This window comes from Xiphophorus couchianus, chromosome 9 (genome assembly GCF_001444195.1).
Source record: "Xiphophorus couchianus chromosome 9, X_couchianus-1.0, whole genome shotgun sequence".
In the NCBI taxonomy this organism is placed as follows: Eukaryota; Metazoa; Chordata; class Actinopteri; order Cyprinodontiformes; family Poeciliidae; genus Xiphophorus; species Xiphophorus couchianus.
This window is the reverse complement of record NC_040236.1, coordinates 21,225,822-21,244,999: the sequence shown is the minus strand read 5'-3', so window position 1 is coordinate 21,244,999 and position 19,178 is coordinate 21,225,822. Positions and strand designations below refer to the sequence as shown.

General features: G+C 41.3%; 1 protein-coding gene across 1 annotated transcript in view; it reads left to right on the top strand.

The window, feature by feature from the left end:
- sh3rf1 (SH3 domain containing ring finger 1) overlaps positions 1 to 19,178 on the top strand; it is a 46,019-nt gene that overhangs the window by 10,541 nt on the left and 16,300 nt on the right. The window contains exons 3-5 of the mRNA XM_028028814.1: positions 15,616 to 15,891; positions 16,436 to 16,531; positions 18,351 to 18,656. Coding sequence (XP_027884615.1) covers positions 15,616 to 15,891; positions 16,436 to 16,531; positions 18,351 to 18,656 — 678 coding nt within the window. The remainder of the gene's footprint in view (positions 1 to 15,615; positions 15,892 to 16,435; positions 16,532 to 18,350; positions 18,657 to 19,178) is intronic.

The window sequence follows — 19,178 nt, the reverse complement described above, 5'->3', positions numbered from 1 at the left end:
TCGGGTCTTGTCCAGCCCGCCAGCTAACACTCACCTTCCCCTCTTAGCAGACGCTGGGTGTGTACCTTCTTAGATGTTTTAATCTGCTTCCCTGACCACAGGTTAGTTCTTTGATTTTTGGTTTGTCAAGTAGATGAAGAAGGGTCTTGCAAGTTTTGTTTATAGTAATCCAAGCTGTGATGTTCCTCTGCACCTGAAAGCCTCCGGGCCGACTTGGCTGCAGCTTTTTCATCCTGTTTTAAGGTCCTGCTGTACAAAGTGCCGGCCACCTGGCTGTCTTTTTATGGAAAGTCAGCCTCGCTCTGTGTCAATAAGCTTGTGAACAAAGACGTCTTGAGTTTACTTGTTTGTTTTTAGCTCTGCTCTCTAGGTGGTCCCCAAACCAACATGCCACATTTGCTAACGCCGCCCCCTTCAACCTCCTGTGCTGTGTCCATTCATGTCACATCTCTCAGCATGGAGCAGTGAAAGAAACATCCATGACCTTCTTATCCACAGCCTTCTTATCCACAGCCACAGCCTTTATCGGCCCTGTGTGGGCCGATAAAGCCTTTCTTTGGAGCCAGTGCAGTGTGTATGTGTGGACCAGACTGTTGGCACCAAAATGTTTTCCAAATGTCGGTTTATTGGTAAAACGTTTTGCAAGCTGTTTTCCAGTGTGTGTCACGTGGTGCCCCTCATTCATTACTCCCGAGGTAGCTTTTCCGCCACTCTGGACTTAACTGAGTAGTTTGACCTCTCACCCCTCGAAGTGATTGGTTAGCCTGAGCTGGTCATCCATGGACCGTTTGACCGCTGGCATCTTAAGTGTTCATTTCTGATCCCTAAGGCGTAATCATTTTTTGCTGCGAGTTTCGTTTTCAGTTGCTTGACCTCTGACCCTGGCTCTATTACTGCCTCTTGATGCATCTTTACCCTCTGGCTCACCTTGATGTTTGATCCTTACCTCCTTTTCAGAGATGATAAATTGATTAATTTTCTTCAAAATTGGTGCACAGTTGATGCAGACTTGAGACAAAGTGTGAGTTGCTAATCTGGTTCGCTCTATGTAGAGTCCAACTTTCATTCAAAAAATCTGTTGTCCAACATTGTTTCAGTCACAACCCACTGGCCGTAAGGAGCAATGCATTTCTGTTTTTCAATCCAGAGTGGCTAGGGATTCGTGGACTAAGGTTCTCATTGATCTTTGACCTTTTGTTCATTTTTTGACCTGCTGATACAAATTTTAGCAGCTTCTATTTCTGAACAATTCATAGCATTCAAAAAAAATTTGCAGCTTACATTCTGCGAGCACTTATTTGTTTTAAGAGCAGAGACAATGTCATACCTTTTGGTTGAGAGCAGAGTTGACATTTTAAACTTACTTTAGCATATTAGTAATTAGCACAGCTTGCTAAGATGCTAAAGTTTCTAAAATGCTGCCAGTCTTTCCAACTCCAGCTGTTTCTGTGATGGAAAAAAGGTTGGAAGCTTGAAAAAAATAAAACAGGTCAACTTTAATGCGCTTCATTCAGCCTTTGCTGTGGAGAACCGAAGTCAGCTTTTATTTAAAGAATTGTCTCCGAGGTGGCTACAGAACGGTGCAGACGACTCCTTTATGTACCCAAAGATGATTGGGTACAAACCAGTAGAAAGTTCATAAGTATGAAATGATGAAGAAGTTAAGCAACAACCTGACGGAAAAAATATGATTTTCTTTTTAACAACTTCTTTTGTGCTTCCTATGACTTTTTTGTTTTAAATTAGTCTGAGAAAGTAGGAACGAACAGTGTTGACAGCAAACGGGCATATTGTACACATTGTTCACAGTTTTGTAGTTTTTACTCGTATATAAATTGCTTATAGCAAAACTGATGTAGGTTAGTCTTTTAAGTTTTTTGTTTTACTCAGTTTTTATTTTTGTCACTCAGAAAATTTACATTTCTACCAGAAGCCTTGGTTCTCTGTTGCTTCTCACTTGTGGGGTCTTTCCTGCTGACAACCCATGATTAATTAATAACAAGAACTTGAAAAAGAGCAGGATGGTTTTTGTCAGTGTACTCACGTTTTGGCACAAACGCCGGCCAGAGGCTTACATGTATGCCAGAATCTCATCATAACTTCTGGCAACACATTCAGCTGCAACCTGCTTGGTTTCTCAAATATGAACACACCTTATCCTCCATTACTTTGGCCTCATTTAAGGAGGGTTATGTTTGTTTAAATGACTCAGACTGGCTTTATGTCCGCGAGAACCCATTAAACTGTGTACAACCACAAAAAACAGATACAAGTGGGGAGTTGCAACATATTCAGACAACAACTTAAAATGCCAGTGAGACTTTCAGCCTGTATTTCTCCGCTTCATGGTAGAACACTCTATATTCTGTTTGAAAAACATTCAGATAACTCTGTTTTCCCCTTTTTCTCTTTTTAGTTGATCGATCCCAGTACCATTGGATCGTGCAACAGATCCAATGGTACCTGAAAATGTAGAAATTTTGTTTTGACAAAACTCATATATTCCATGTATTTCTTTTTTCCACCAGTCTTTTCTGTCAGGCAAAAGTCACACTCTGACATATACACTGTGTGTCTCTGGCTGGTTGAGGCTACTGCTAACTTACTGCTAACATACCCTTTCCCGCCAGCAATGGTATGTTAGTATTTCTGTGGAGATACACGTCTGAAATGTACTTCATAATGGTCTTAAAAGGTAATTAAATTAGAGCAAAACTTGCTGAAAACCTGGTTGATATTGTTACTGCTGCCTGGATTACCCAGTGGTTTTGGTGATTCAACTCTTTGTAATCCACCAAACTATGTTTTCTATAAATGCAATAAAAAGTTAATTAAAGAGCATATTTCCAAGACAGAGTGAGGATGTTTAAGGACTGGTGACATGCCAGCCAGTAGACTCCAGTGCAGTGCTGTTCAGATTTTGCAGCTCTTGCTCAGTTCTCAACACTTAAAATGTAATATTTTTGTTCAAGCGACGGATGAACCAAGGCCTTTGTAAGTTGGCACAAGTCACTCAATTCTTACTGCAACAGAAACTGGCCAATCCCTTTCACCACTTTTTCTTTCCCGAAGCAAACACTTGCAAGAACGAGGTCATTTTGTCCTCCTGCAGAATATATGGAATGACGGAGGGCTTCTTCGCACGGTGCCTCACATGCTCAGTCTCCACAGCAGAGAAATGGGTGAAACTTGCAGTTACATGTGACATCTGCACTGAGTCGAGTGAAAAGGACAAACAGTTTCTTGAGAGAGAGTGGAAAAAATCTGCATCTGCATCTTTTCACTTGAGTCAGTGAAAAGATGCAGTGTTTGTCTCTTGGATTTCTGCCAGGACCGAGTCGATTTCCTGCCCTTGTTTGTTTACTTTAGAAGTGTCTTAGGACCCGCGCATACAATGAGATGTTCTGCCTGTACGAACCACGGTTAATACAGCATTTCTTACAAGCTAGTTGTCCACTTCATCAGTTTTTCCCTTAATTTGCAGTGTGTGTAAATCAGCGTCAGCCAAGCAGAGCAGGTGGCTCAGCCTGAATGACTGAGAGGGACAAAAGCCTACAGACACTGTGAGCTTTCACAAGCACAGTGGAGAGTAATGTGAGGAAATGCTTAGTATTCAGCTCATATTGACTAGTACTCAATACACAGATACTGTGACATTTGTGAACTAATCCCTCCGTAGCTTGGATACAAGTTAGCTTCCTACGTGAGACTGCTTTCACAGTCCTAATCCTGGTTATTACTGAGGGTGTCTCTGGGTTTACTGTCTCATTACAGATTGAATTATTATGTATAATGTAGAGATTATTGCTTCGTGGCACAGTGGGGCTGCTTTGAGTGGCGTCCAGACCGCAGCGCACCGTCAACCATCCTTTGTGTTGTCTCTTGTCCACCTAGAATCAGAAATAACCTGGTACCACCTCAAAGACCAAGATGTGTCAGTATCTGAACATTTTATACAAAATTGAAGACATATAAATAGAAAAGCTGTGATTTAAATGGACGTATCTAACAATTTGTAGTTAAAAGCATTAGAAATTATATATTTTTAGTACTTTGCAAAAATGTTAGCTAATGGCATTTCTTTGTCTGAAATGTCTGTGTATCCTTAAAAAGTCTTAAGTCTTAAATTAATGTATATAAAGTTAAGGCCTTAAAATGTCTTGGATTCATTAAAAATGTAATTTGTCCTTAAATACTTTATCCACAGGTCTTAAATTTTGTCGTGGCCAGACCTTTTAATCTCATATTCTATGTAGATTTTTTATTTTTCTTGCGGTACTTTTCTGTTAGGCAACAGTTTGAGTCGCCCACAGACATCTTAATTATATTTTGTGACTCAAGGTGTTTGAAGCTACCAGTAACAAGCTGCTAACACATCCTAGCTAACTAATTAGCTTTTTTACAATTATCATGTGTAAGTGCAAATTTATTGTCAATTGGCTGGACGATGTTTTTCTTTGCCTCTGGCTCACTTCTGTTGCCAACCCATACAATGTTATGCACATTATGTGCATAAAAGCTTTGCACTACGGGGGTTAAGGCTATAGAGAGCCATGTGCATATATATGTGAGCCATATTTGTGCTTCTCACACATGTAGTGTGAGAAGCACAAATCTGCCACCAAGAAATACAAACAAATCCCAGAAATGGTACAATTTTGGATTAACAGCCACTATATCCTCATAGAAAATGCCTTTTTTTTAAAAGCTTCTGGCAACTTTGTGGTTCCTCCAACTGCTTCTTTATTGAGGATCTGCTTCCACATTGAACAGTGTTGAAATACCCAACTTGGTAGCGCTTACTTATGTATTCACTCATCAAAAGAGATCCCATTTTTAGTTTCCTTCTTAGATCAGAGTTGGTCAAGCATTAAATCATTCAGTGCCAGTCTCCAGCCGATTTCTCAGTGCGTTTCTACTTTATAATTCACATCTCTGTTCTTTCTAGTCAGTCTTTTTGCCTGTACCAAATTAGTCAGGCCTTCTGACCAATTGTGTTTGCCTCTCCGCTGTTTGAAAGGTTCAGAAACTCAAGCCCAGCTTCCTCTCTCTGCCTCATGTTCTTTTCCCCCTTTGATCTCAGACTGTTTCTCCGCTCAGGTCTTTCTGGCTTTCCGTGTTTTGCCTCCTCACACGCTCCGTCTGCCGTGAAATGTGAGCAGGTTCCTGTGAGAGAAACCGGTGAGCCCAGCGTATGAATTGGCACCGAGTTAAAGGGTTCCGTCCTTTCGGATTTCGAGTCAGACCAGCCGACCGGGTGATTTCGAGGCCACCCAGAGCCGGCGTTTACCCCCGCGTCAGAAGGCCGGCCCGCGGATGAAAAGCAGGCCCATAAACAGAAAGGTTAAGCAAAAAATGGGCCAGTTCACGTGCGAGTAGTTTTGTCTAATTGCATTTTCACAGTAGAACCCACACTGATGGCCAGACACACTAGAGCTTCATGAAAACCACATGCGTGGCACCTCTACAATGTGTGCACATGCTCTCCCATAAATCCTTTCCCCTTGCTCTTAAAACGCTTTCCCTCTGCAGCTAATAAAGTGCTGTAAAATGTCCTGATTGTATGTCCATGTGTCGAACGTTTTCATAAAACCTCGCCACCGTCGGTTCATGGAGCTCCTGATTTTTCAGACCTCCTGTTCTTGTCTAAGCAGTCAGATTTACACGCGCCCCCCGAGGGGACAGCTGAAGAGTCAAGAACCAGCAGTAAAGCAGACTCCTGGGGTCATAGCGTGGGTACTCTGAAGATGTGCTTTATCGCTTGCATTTAGAGGAGTAGACTGCATTTGTTTTTCTCCATGTTAAATAAGTATCAGGCTAACTGACAGATGCCTTCGCGGCTCGAGCAACATCGATGAACACAGGGAGAGTTTCCAAGACTTTTCAAAGCTTCCTGTTCCTTCTCACATGTGATCCAAGCCTCCATCTGGCGTCCAGACTGCGCTGAGTGTTTTCATGCCTGTGGACTAATGTGTGGGACCTCATTTAAGTATGTAGCGAGGGGAAACAAACAAGCATTGAGTTTTGTCACATAAAGTTTTAGTTTAGTTAGGCCTGAATGTTTTATTGCCTCCTCGACATCTTGGATGTAAATAAAGTCGATAAACATTCCCACAACATTCGACACCGTATTGCTTGATAAAGACCGTTTCCCCCCACGTTTTCATGCCAGGCGTTTAAACATTTTTGTTGTAGCTGATCCAGGAATCTAATGTACAAATGCTGCTGTTGCTCGCTGAGATGTTTGACTCTTTAATCTCTTCTGCTCTCCGCCAGTCTGAAGCTGAATTAGGCAATCATTCACATAAAGTTTAAATTTCTCTCTTTTATCGTTCGACCCTAGGATTTCATTTTGTTTCACGTGGCTGGTTTTTCAGTCTCTCAAGTCTTGCATTCTGATTTTTGTCACAGTGACACAACAGAGACTTTTAGCTGATCTAAATGTTTTCACGCTGAACAAATTTCCCTGAGAAACGAGGTATTTTTCCTGATACGATAACCCAGTAACGTCACCCGTACAATTCCATACTGAGACACCAATGAGATGTTCAAGAGTCTCCTTTGTAAGATTCACTTCACTGTCAAGAGACCCAAAAATAGGGGAAAATAGCTCCTGCGTGGAGTTTCCATAGAAACCTGCAGATGGAAGTTTTTCTATTGTCTCATGCTGAGGAGTAGACGGCAGCTCTAGATGATGAAGCGCCGTCATTACATTCTACTGTGTCGAGGACTCATCCAGCACTTTCCTTTATATTAGTTTGAGAAAGTTTCACATGCCCTACTTGTACTTTTTGTCAACTTTCTTTTGAAACAATGTCTTTTCATGTTTTTGACGCTGCGATATTTTTGTGCTTACGATATATACAGCCATCTTAATTCAGATTGGACGTCTTATCAGGAAACGGCACCGAGAAAGCAATTTATTGTAACCAAAATGTGCTGTTAATACCAATTGTATGCTATAAAACATGTTTGTAAAAAAAAACACAAAAAATACAGCATTAGAAATGTTTCCAGTTATTGTCCCATTAAGACTAGCTTACAATAACTATAATTGATAAAGTTGTGAATAATTGTGAAGTAGAATGAAAATGGTCGCTTTCTTTCTGGCTTGCAGGTGTTCAACCACATTTTTGGGTATGCTCTCCGTATACTCCAACTACGTTTTAATGACCAGGGATTGCAAAAGAGAGTAGAGAATCCGTAAACAACAGTTTTGAAACATGTTCTGCACACATTGTGTAGTGGATTTAAGGTTAAATTGTCCACGGGATTTAAGGCTAGACTTTGACTAGGATATTGTAGCAAATGATTAAGCCATTCCATTGTAGCCATTTCTGTATGTTTAGGGTCTTTATCCTAAGGCAGGCGTGTCCAAAGTCGGTCCTCAAGGGCCGGCATCCTGCATGTTTTTGTTCTCTCCCTGGTTGTAGTAACAACCTTCTCAGCTTGTCAATGTTCTCCTAAGGCCTCTAATGAGCCATCATTGGATCCAGGTGCGTTAAACCAGGGAGAGAACTAAAACACACAGGATGGCGGCCCTCCAGGACCGACTTTGGACACCCCTGTCCTAAGGTAACCTGTTTGAAATGCTTGCATTACCTTTCGAACAGCTTAAAGCAAGCATAAATCCAAGGTATTTATGGACGTAAATACCCTGGATGCCAAAGACCTGTTCAAGTCTTTGACATCCTTGAGCAGGTCATCTTCGAGAATTGCCCTGTATTTTGCTCCATCCATCGTCCCGTCAACACTTACCAGCTTCCCTGCTGCATGACACTGGCACCACCATGCCTCGATGCAGGAACGATGATTAGCAGTGTTGGTTTCCTTCCACAAAAGGAAGTTGGCAAAAGCATTCAGTTTTGGTCTCATTTCTCCTCGTGGTTTTTGTTTCTTGTGGTAACCTCCAAACAGGGCTAACTAATTTTGGTTTTATTGTCTAAAACAATTTTCTCATTTCCACCCCTTTTTAAATGCATTTCTAATGTAGCACGACATGACTAATATGACAAGAGAATGACTAATACTTGTCCAAACTGTTTATCTCTATACTAAAGTTTCAAACTTGAATCTGATACGAAGGAACATATTCAATAAAATTTCCACTATGGTCTGGACCTTTTTTGAAACCATAGGGTTCTTTTAGCATTAATTAAAAAGGACAATATGGTCACTGTCTTGGTAAGGCAAAACCAGTAAGACCAATAAACAGTAAAGCAATTTGGCACCCATTTTGAAAACTGTAAATAATTTTAAAAATGTAGCTTTCCTGCACAGCAAAAATAAGCAATTTAACACCTGGAGGTGTCAATGTCTTTTATGGACATAAATACCTTGGCTGCAGTTGTGCATTTAATTAGTAAACTTTTCAAAGCTTGGGAAACTGTCCCATAACCTACTGATGCTTTTAAACGTCTCCATCCATTATCCTTGACTGGTTTTCTGTGTTCCTCGTTTGTTTCCTAACGCTCTCTGGCAAACCTCTGAGGCCTTCACGGAACAGCGAGATTCATACTGAGATTAAATGACACACAGCTGTACTCTATTTACTAATTAGGTTACTTCTAAAAGCAGCCAGTTGTACTGAATTTTATTTAAGGACGCCAAGGTAAAGGTTCCTGGACAGTAATCCATAACAAACGTTTCAGATTTAGATTTTTAAGAGTAGAAACTTGGGGTAGGTGATATGGACTTAGGATTTTATTGCGATATTTTGTGGTGCTATTGTGATAATGATAAAAATGATGATGAAAACTATATATTACCACTTTTTAAAAAAAAGGTTTTGTTAGCTGTAGTGGCCTTTCTTTGATAGTCCAATGGGAAGAGGGGGAAGTCAAATGTCACCAGGCCGGGAATCAAATCTGCGATTACCACCACGACCACTAAGGCCTCCATATGTGGTCCGTGCTTTGCCCCTGCGCCACCACAGCACCCCATATATTACCACTTTTTAAGTTAACTTAATGGGTGTGACTGCATGGCACAGCAGCACTCAGCACCACAAACACAAGCACTGTGCTTGGAAAAACATTCTCATTTTAGTTAGTCTTCTTTAGGACGCACTGTGAATTAAACTGCATGTAGTAACTGTATTTAACCACATTTTCAAATTTACTCATATTTATTGACGGTCTTGTGGAACAATGAGTGGAGAAAATGGTAAAAATAAAATTTCAGATAATACCGTCACTTTTTTTTAGTTTTTTTCTTAACACCACTAATTGAAATGTATCAAGACAATACAAAATTGTCTTAACAAAAGAATAAATAAAATTCTTGCAAATGATAAACAATACAATAAATGCATAGTTTATTTTGGATGAAAATAAACAATCCCCTAGTAGAAACGTTGTAATTTTTCGCGCCATTCATCGTTTGGGTTTTCCCTAGAAAAGCTGCTAAGCCTGCTGGTAGAGGCGCAAGGCACTCCACTGCTTTTTTGTGTTGAACTGTACAAGTTACGAAAATTTGATGCTGCACAGGCAAGCATCATAATTTGGCAAAGTTGCAGGGACGGCACAACTGGTGTGCACCTCTTCGTTCCCAGTTCAATGCGTCATCTATAAACCTGGCTTAATTTGTCTTTTCTGTCTCTGTTACTGGTGTACAAAAACCACTTTTTAAAAAAAGGTTTTGTTAGCTGTAGTGGCCTTTATTTGATGGTAGTCCAAGAGGAAAGAGGGGGAAGACTTTACTTGCTCCTTATTTGTTCTTTATTTAAAATAAGGAGCAACTTTACTAAGCAAGACTCCTTAGTAAAGTCATGCTAAAGAGCAAGACTTTACTTGCTTCATACTTTAAATAAGGAGCAAGTAAAGTCTGGTGGCCCGCCAGGCTTATAATACACTGGGGGAAACCCTGGTTTTGACATAAAACGTCACCACAACACAACATGTGAAAGTTTAAAGTGGTAGGTTTCTTTTGCCAGGGATTGCAGGCACTTTCATATAAAAATGTTACGATTTCATCTAAAATTCCCGCTGATGCTGGTTGTTGCTCTCATGAGTTTCCTAGCAGCAATGCTGCTGATTGCCTCTCTTTATCTGTTCTTGTATTATGAATGAACAAAGTGCAGTGAAGTAGTGGGAAAAAGCCTGGCCTACAGTGGTCAATAAAAATGCCATTAGGAATCAATTAAACTAATCTATCTGTAATGGAATCAAGCTGAACTTTGTTGTGAATTTTTTTTTCCCACTCTTCACTCTCAATGTGTCAGTTCTTGCACTCGGTGCAGCGCTGACGATGACACCCACAACAATCTGCTGCCTGGTTGTAAAAATGCAGATCGCCCTCCAACTCTCTCTCTCTGAATGCCTAACAAGCCTGGATTTGCTTGTAGCAGCACAGTGGCCAGACTAACCCCACCGCTACACACGCACCGTTTTGGCAGCAGTACCTCCGGCTCATTCTCCGAGCCCCCGCTGAGGTTCTGCATGTGCCCATATGGGAGTGGAGTCATGTCTGACACTTGCTGGTTGGGGGTAAAGGTTCCAGTCTGCTGTGGTTGCACACTGCTCCCAGACTGCTGATGGAGCAAAAGTTACCGCATCCTTAGCTGTCAAGATATGCTGTTGTTTAAGTCCAATTTATTTACGTTGCTTACTTTGTGTGGATCAGATAGTTTTATTTGGGTTTTTGAGCACTAAGGAAGGCATATTTTGTCTTTAATATGGCTGTAAAAAAACAAAGGTTGTAAAATGAAGCTGTTTGGATAGACTAAGTGTAGTCCTACGTGTCTGCTTTTTGTTTTAAATGCCTGTTTACTCACTCCTTGTGCTGCACAGCAGCACACATGGATAATTCACTTATAGCCCAGCGCTGTGGAAGAGAACATTATAACAGTAAAATCCCTTTAGCACATAGGTCTAACTGCATTAGCTGCAAAACCCCAGCTGATGTCCACAGACTGGGACGGGTTTCTGTTTGAGTTAGAATCAAGGAAGAGAAGCAAACTTATGAAAACAGATTCTCCTTCATGATACATTGTTGAATGATTCTTTAATTGGCCGATGTTTTTAATGTAGCAAAAAAGATTAAATAAAGGTTTTTTTTTTAAATGTCTCAGAACTAGACACACTGAGGTTTCTCTGGTGTCCAAACCTTTAGTCAATTATGATTGTTCTTTAAGAACTATAATCTAGGAAGACAAAGAGACAAGATTCAGAATATGTTTTGCAGGCTTTTTGTAATGATTGGTCATTATTTGTGCTAGGAGAAGAAGCAAGGAAAATAGTTTATAGCATTGTGAAATAAAGTATTGTAGAGTTTGCATTTTTGGTTAGAGTTTAGCATTTAGCAAAGTTAGCATTTTTTAAACATCCTTTTCTGTTTGTATTCCCTGGGAAAAGTAGATCTTTAACTTTTAGTTTTAGAGATAGCTACCGCTTCTAATCTGTTTAAAAAACAATTAAGGAATTGGTTCATATCACATCAGATCTGTCAGTATTTTGAATGAATACCTGCTCCTAATCCCACTTGTGTTTCGCCATCTAGGTGGATTAATTTTTTTTTAATGACTTCTTATGGTCTTTATAATTGTTTTCTTGTTTTGTATTTGACAAAATTTGTGAAGTTTTCATTTTAACCTCGTTTGTATGACCTTCGTTAATTTTTAGCTAGATAAATTACTCATTGTTCAGGAACAACAGAAGAAAAATAGGCAATTACAAATCTGTTAATTAACATTCATCGCCCCAAACAAATAAATTAAATATTTCTAAATCCAATATTTTCCATAGCAGAAAGGTTGAATATTCAAAAATAATGAAACTGTGACATGGTAACCTTTAGTTATGATGGGTTCACAAAAACAGGGATTGTTGAGATCCCTGCTTCAGACCTCACTAGCAGGTCTGAAGCTTTGACGGATACTGATCTCAGGCCATCGGTGCTACTTTTTTCAAACATTTTCCAAATGATCTCTATTTTTCCAGATCCTATTTCCCACCTAACGTTATGATGGAAGCGTTAGATGAAAGCTTTCTCCACCAGCTTTCGTGGTGGAGAAAGCTCAATTGACACGACAACAGTGATGGGTTTTTGTTCCGCAATGTACTATTGTGGCCTGTGGATTGGTTTAACATATTAGTTTTAAAGAAACATAAGCCTCTTGTGGCCTGTACATTGCCTTTTTGTTTTCTTAGGCCAAAGTGGGTTATTGCTGTTGTGGGTAATCGTGTATTATAAATCTTTAAAGAGGTTGTAAGTCACTTGAAGTTGGCTGCGTGTACTCTTGTTAAGTAGCAACAGTCTTACAGTGGCGTATGATCCTGTAATCACTACGGTAGCCTCTCTGCTCATTTTTCAAACCATCGGCGAAGACGGAGGAATAAAAAATAATCGTCCTGGTGCTGAATTGTTCTGTAGTTGCTCTGTTTTTATTGGAGCATAAAATCGAGGGAGATTCATCACGAGATGCACTCTGTTCGAGTCTTGTCCTGTCTCTAGAGACGGTCTAATAGCAGTAAAAGCTTGAGCTATCTGCATACGCTTGTGTGTTTACGTAATGTGTGTGTTTGAGATGTTTTTAGGACATTCCTGTGATATTGGCTCACTTTTGTGTGCTTTCTCCTCGAGCACAGCCTCCTTTGCTCTGTATCTGCACACTTCTCTATGCAGCCTGATTCTAGAAACAACAACACTGTCTCTGTGGACGCACACCGGATATTAGCCACCCCCCTGAGCTATCTTCCAGCCCCAGTTTTAGCCCATCTTTCCCCCCTCACTAACTCGTTCATCCAGGGCCCCCTACAGACAGTCTCCTGATTTCCTCCCCCTCCTCCTCTCCCTGTTACTCTCACTGCATCTAGCCAAGTGAAACATGGAAATTTAGCTCTGCTGACAACACCTCTTTTATGACTCCAGACAGCAGGACCTAAACTCAGTTTAGAAATGGGCAGTAAAGGTCTGAGAATAGCACAAAGTGCCAATAAATATGTTGACTACAAAGCTTGAGTAAGAAATAATAAAAAGACAAAACAATTGCACTTTTAACCGGCTAATTCAAACTGTTATGTTTGTAAGTAGATTATTTATTGGCTGCAGTCACAGAAATAAATTGCATAACACGGCTGACTTTGGACACAGGCTTTATTGCGCCTCGTTGTACGCACAAGCGATTACAAATGTTGCCGTTTCATGAGAACAAGCATTTCATATTTACCATGTAATTGGATTTAACCTGAACCCGTACTGTCATTTGAAACAAAAATGTCAAAGCTTTCACTTTCAAAAGCCTTGTTTTCTCCCTCTGAAAAAGCAGAGAGGCCCAGCTCCAGCGCAGTGTCCAAGGGGCCACAGCGCACCCCTGGTCTCCCCGTGGTCTCCACAGGCCGGAGCGGCGGCAGAGCCGCAGTGTGATTGGCTCTGTGCTTCAGACTGTGTGATTCTCTGCAGCAGGGTAATGTCACCCTGGTTCACCATCACAGCTCATTCTGTACTTTTATTCTCCTCTGAGCCTTTAAACGGTTCATTAGTCTTTAACAAGACTGCAGAGCCCACTCCAAACTCCGCGTTAACCCCTCCGTGTCTGGCTCCGTCTTGGACTTTCAATGCGCACTTTGGGTCTCTTTCTGTCGTCCAACGGTAATTTTTCAATTTTGGCTTTGGAGTTCAGATCAAATCGACTGAAGGTGTTTGGGATTCCGATCACTGCGGACTGTGACCAACAGCAGGGAGGTCGGTAGTGTGGGGGGTTGTTTTGGACCGAAGCCTTTCTCATGGACTCTCTCACTGAATAGAGAACATTGATGCTTCACTATCCTCACTAGCGTTCCCTCTTTCCCTGGGTTGTCATTCCCTGAATGAGCCTTTCAGGACTGCAGGCTTGCAGGCCTGGATACAAAACCTTCCTCTGCTTATTAAAACGCACAGAGCTCTGCGTACTTTCAAGCCCCCAGTCAGAAGTTACAGAATCAGCCAAGCTCATACTGTAGCAGAGATGCTCTGATTAGTTACGTCAGCCTTTAGGAGAGCGGATGTATCCATGTGTTAGCTGCCCGAGTTTCATACATTTGTGTATCCATCCATCCATCCATCCATCCATCCATTTTCTGTTCACCCTTGTCCCTAATGGGGTCGGGAGGGTTGCTGGTGCCTATCTCCAGCTACGTTCCGGGCGAGAGGCGGGGTTCACCCTGGACAGGTCGCCAGTCTGTCGCAGGGCAACACAAAGACATACAGGACAAACAACCATGCACACACACACTCACACCTAGGGAGAATTTAGATAGACCAATTAACCTAACAGTCATGTTTTTGGACTGTGGGAGGAAGCCGGAGTACCCGGAGAGAACCCACGCATGCACAGGGAGAACATGCAAACTCCATGCAGAAAGACCCCGGCCGGGAATCGGGGTCATTTGTGTAGATTATGTTAATATTATACAAACGTAAACAGATCAAACTTAAACCAGACAGACTCATAATCATCTATCACTTGAAAACAATACAGCCCCATTTTCGCCTTTTAAATGAAGGGTGTAATTGAATCTTTTTCCTTTTGGTGGTGACTGAACTCAAGTCTAGATTTATTTATTTCCAATTCAAACTTGTTATCGGGGTCTTTCTGATTGTGCAGGCTTTTTATTTGTACATACATAAATAATAAGGCCTTCGCTTCATTTTCTGTAACAAATATTACAGATGTAGAAAGATAATCAAATGAAAAAAATAAATCTTTTTTTCAGGGGTTTCCCGATCAAACTTTTTCACTTTCAATGCAATATCGTTATTGACCCGATATGATAGTAGCATGACTCATACATACTTTTATTGCTTATTTTGCAGTGTGGAATGTTAGAGAATGCTTAATCAAGTGAAATTACTCAGAGAACAATAGTGAACAACAAAATGTGTTGGAACAACTGACCCATTTATTATTAACCAATGGGTCTTTGTGCAAAATGCAAAGCGCTGCTGGATAGAAATGCTGCTGCAGACTGAATGCTGGAGCAGAGTGCATCCATCTGTGTGCGTATAAGAAGTTTTCTGACCAATGTAATCCGATACCTGGTTTTTGACTCTCCGACTGATTTCCGATACCAATATCGGATCATACACATAAGACACAAGAACAGCACTGAAAATGTCTTATAGACCTTGATGTCATGTGTGAGCTAGAAAGTAGGTTTCAACTAATACTTAAAAAAAAACAAGACTTAAATGAGTATTGAGTTTTAATGTAAGTGACATTGCTAAAGCTGCAATCTTCATGTATTCCATGGTAAAATTGGAGATTTCTGAAAAGCTGTCTGTGCTCGTTCTGTAACGGGCAGAGGTTAAAAGCTCAGCCAGATGAAACTGGGCAACTTATTTCTCTGGTCAGGCTTCCTGTTATCTGTGAAGTCTTGCTCGCTCTCTTGTAGCTTAAGTAAACTGCAGTCATGTCTCCATTTAGTGGAACATATAGCTGCCGTTAAATTGCTCACATGTCTGAGCTTCCTCTAGCCATATAAACCCCCTCACAGATGCCGACAGTCATTAACTTTGACGATTCATTACTCTGTAACTGCACTGAGCAGTGAGACGTAGTAGCACTAAATGTTATGAAAAAATCTGATTCTACAATCAAGCTAAAAATTGATTCGCCAAATCTCTTTGCCGTTTCAGGGAATGCCCCAGCTTCCCTGTGCCAAGGCGCTGTACAACTATGACGGCAAGGAACCGGGAGACCTCAAATTCAGCAAGGGCGACATCATCATCCTGCGCCGGCAAGTGGATGAAAACTGGTACCACGGTGAGATGGGCGGAGTCCACGGCTTCTTCCCCACTAACTTCGTCCAGGTCATCAAGCCTCTGCCGCAGCCGCCGCCTCAGTGCAAAGCTCTGTACGACTTCGAGCTGAAAGACAAAGAGGCCGACAAGGACTGCCTGCCCTTCTGTAAGGTGAGAACGCCGCAGACGTTCAGCAGCCGTTCTCCTGCCACATAGCCAGCGCAGTAAGACCAAAATACCTCTCATTACAGTGACGCTTCTGCCTTGTAGGCCTTCATTTTCTGGAGTTATGTGCGTGTCAGAACGTCCGGCTTTTTAAATGAAACACCCACAGCAACGGTTTGGATTTTAAGCCGGGCCTCTTGATGAGCAGCTGTAATTAGGCTGGAGAGAATGAATGGCGTATAGAGCGAGGCATCGCTTAACTACAGTAATTAAGCTGCTTTGTTTATTCAGCTGCTGGGTCATAAGTTGATTGTTTTGGATTCTGTCATCAATTTATATGCCACACGAACAACACCAGAAACGAGCTCGGCAAGTATCTCATCTGATGGGCTGTTTTTAGTCCCAGGGTATGTTCTGTTTCACAAACCCCAAAAACTCTTCTCCTCCTCATTATTTCTGCTCTGAAGTTCACTCCCTAAGGTTGAGCAATGCTCTGCGTTAGATACCAACCCTTATTTACATTTTTTCCCTCTCTGTTGTGTTATTCTAGGATGATATCCTGACCGTGATCCGCAGAGTTGATGAAAACTGGGCCGAGGGAATGCTGGGAGATAAAATTGGAATTTTCCCCATCTCATACGTGGAGGTAAGGGTGTAACTTCATTCTTGTGATGAAACTCTGCCTCACATCACAGTCAGATGTCTGGGATTTTGATCATGGTCTAATTTTATTCTTTTTTTTGTTATTTCTTTAAATCTACTTAAGTTTATGAAACACAAGTGTTTTCTGTGTAAGGATCTTTTACTCTTAGAAACGGTCAGTGTCTCGCCTTGTCAGGGTCATTTCTTTTAACCTCTATGGGAATTTGTTCCTTTGTACTTCACTACTGCGTATGATTTTTTCCCATTGTATTTTTAATTATGGTGGTAACTAGTCAACGAAAAGTTCAAACCTCGTGTAAATCAATTTAAATGCATTTTACCCATGGATGCATCAATATGAAAATGTATTATTGCTGTGATGGCCAATTGGTGATATTTACCGACATTTTATGTATCGTATATCATCACTTTCCTAAAATAATAGTCCTAAAGTAATTTTTTAACAAAAGTTTTTGTGTGTGCCTAATTCATCTTTTGACAAAAAATGACTTAAGCTATTATTTTACGAAGGTGACGATATATATTTCACTACCCTTTCGACACTTTGAAAAAACGACCACACCGCTGACTTCACCGCTCATTCTCTGCATTAAACTCCCCATAATCCTTTGCTACTTCACTCACTGTCACATGACCAAACAAATACCACATTAAACAACCCTTTGGAAATAAACTTCAACAGGATGGAAACAAATATCAGCTGTTAATTTTGGTCATTTTGGTCATTTCATTTATCGGACCAATACTGATACGTTAAAAAATGACTATCGGCTGATACTGATGTTGGTGCCGATATGCATCTTTATATTAATCTCCCGTAATGTTCTGTTTCTCCCTGTTTCCGTCATTTGTTGGTCAGATTCCTCTTCAACTATACATGGTCGGTGCTAAACATGGTACGCAGCTTTATTTGTTTATGTTTTAGTATGAAATGACCAAAACTACAAAGGCAGAAAATGCTGGTGCTTTGGTTTACTGGCCAGAAGCGATCTTGTCTATATATTCAGGAAAAATAAATACAAGCAAAATATGTTTAAAGTTATTTTAGCCTGGGAGTATTTTACAATATAAATCCCCTCTTCCTCTGGTTTAACTGTCATTGTATTCATTGTTAATATTGTGAGGGACAGAATTGAGAATGGCTCATTCTGTATATTTTTAAATAATGAAAGTTCAGTGTGAATAAGGAATATTTAGGTCATTGCGTTTTTCCTTTCCTCTGAGCCATTTGTTTTCATCTGAAGTTGATTTATTGTATGATTTGGTACTTGTCTGCCTTTTAGCGATTAACCCAGACAGACTCACCACCGGATTGCTCTGAAACATTTAGGCTTTTAAGTAAAAAGAGCTGCTTGGGGCAAGAGATGATGGCAAGTTCACGCACCCTGTGATTAACCAAAACTGCTGCTTGGATTTTTACCTTCGTCTTTCACTCGCACGTTACATTGCCTAAAGAGTCTCAAAACCTGCAGTTTAGCAGCTGGCTAAGACCAATAAGCTTCCTTAAAATAAAGTTGGTCCTGCTTGTAGAAGCAGCAGTATTTCTGGTAATATGTTGATGAAGTAGACATTCAGACACTGTTAAGATGAAGGTCATTAATGCTTCATCAGAGATCCAACGTTTTCTGCACATTCACAGTTTCGGTAAATCTTTGACCTGCCAACTATGGCGTTACTTTAAGAGCTAAAATGTAAGAAAATATAGGCCAATCAGCTGCAGGGTAGGGTCAGATTTCAAAACAATTTTCCTCTGTTAGTGATTTTCTCTTTGTTGTCCCCCCCTGCCTCTCATTCTCCCATAGTTCAACTCTGCAGCCCGCCAGCTCATAGAGTTGGACAAGCCATCCGACTCCAGTGGAGAGTCCATTGAAGGGGCCTCCCTGGGACCCCAGAGCAATGGCGCCCAGCGGCCAGGGGAGAAGAAGAACACCAAGAAACGACATTCCTTCACTTCTCTTACCATGTCCCACAAACCCATGCTCGCTCCTCCGCCACAGCGCCACTCCATGGAGATCAGCGGCCCGGTCCTCATCAGCTCCAGCAACCCCACCGCAGCCGCCCGGATCGGAGAGATCAGCGGGGGGCTTTCCTGCAGCGCACCTTCACAGGTAGGATGGTCATCTGGGAGATGCATGGAGGAGGGTTTTTTTTCTGGATGTTGTTCGTTTCTGACTTGTTAGTTTGGGCAGTGAGTTCTCGTCTTCACAATTCTGTTAAAGGGGCAGTGTTATATAAAAATGTAAAAATGACTTTACATCACGTTAAGATATTATTACCTCATCAAAAACACACCTGGAGTGTTGCCTTGCTTCTTTCATTCATGTTTGAGAAATCCTTAAATCTCCTGTGGCAACTATTCAGCTGTGAAAAACGGCTGGGCGAACTGAGAGCTGCCTTCAGGGCAAAACCCCTCTTCAGAGCTGCAGTCTCCGAGCTTCTGCCTCGCAGTGCAGCCCTCTCTCCATAACTCCCCCACTCAGCTCCTTCAAACTAGCCAGCAGCAATTAGCAAACACCTGGTGGAACTCTGCATCTGCTGAGCTCATTATAGGAGCTACTGCTCAGTGCAACCCTGGTTAAATCAATGTTAAAGGGTTAATAGAGGAGCCATGTTGTGATGACTTCCTGGGA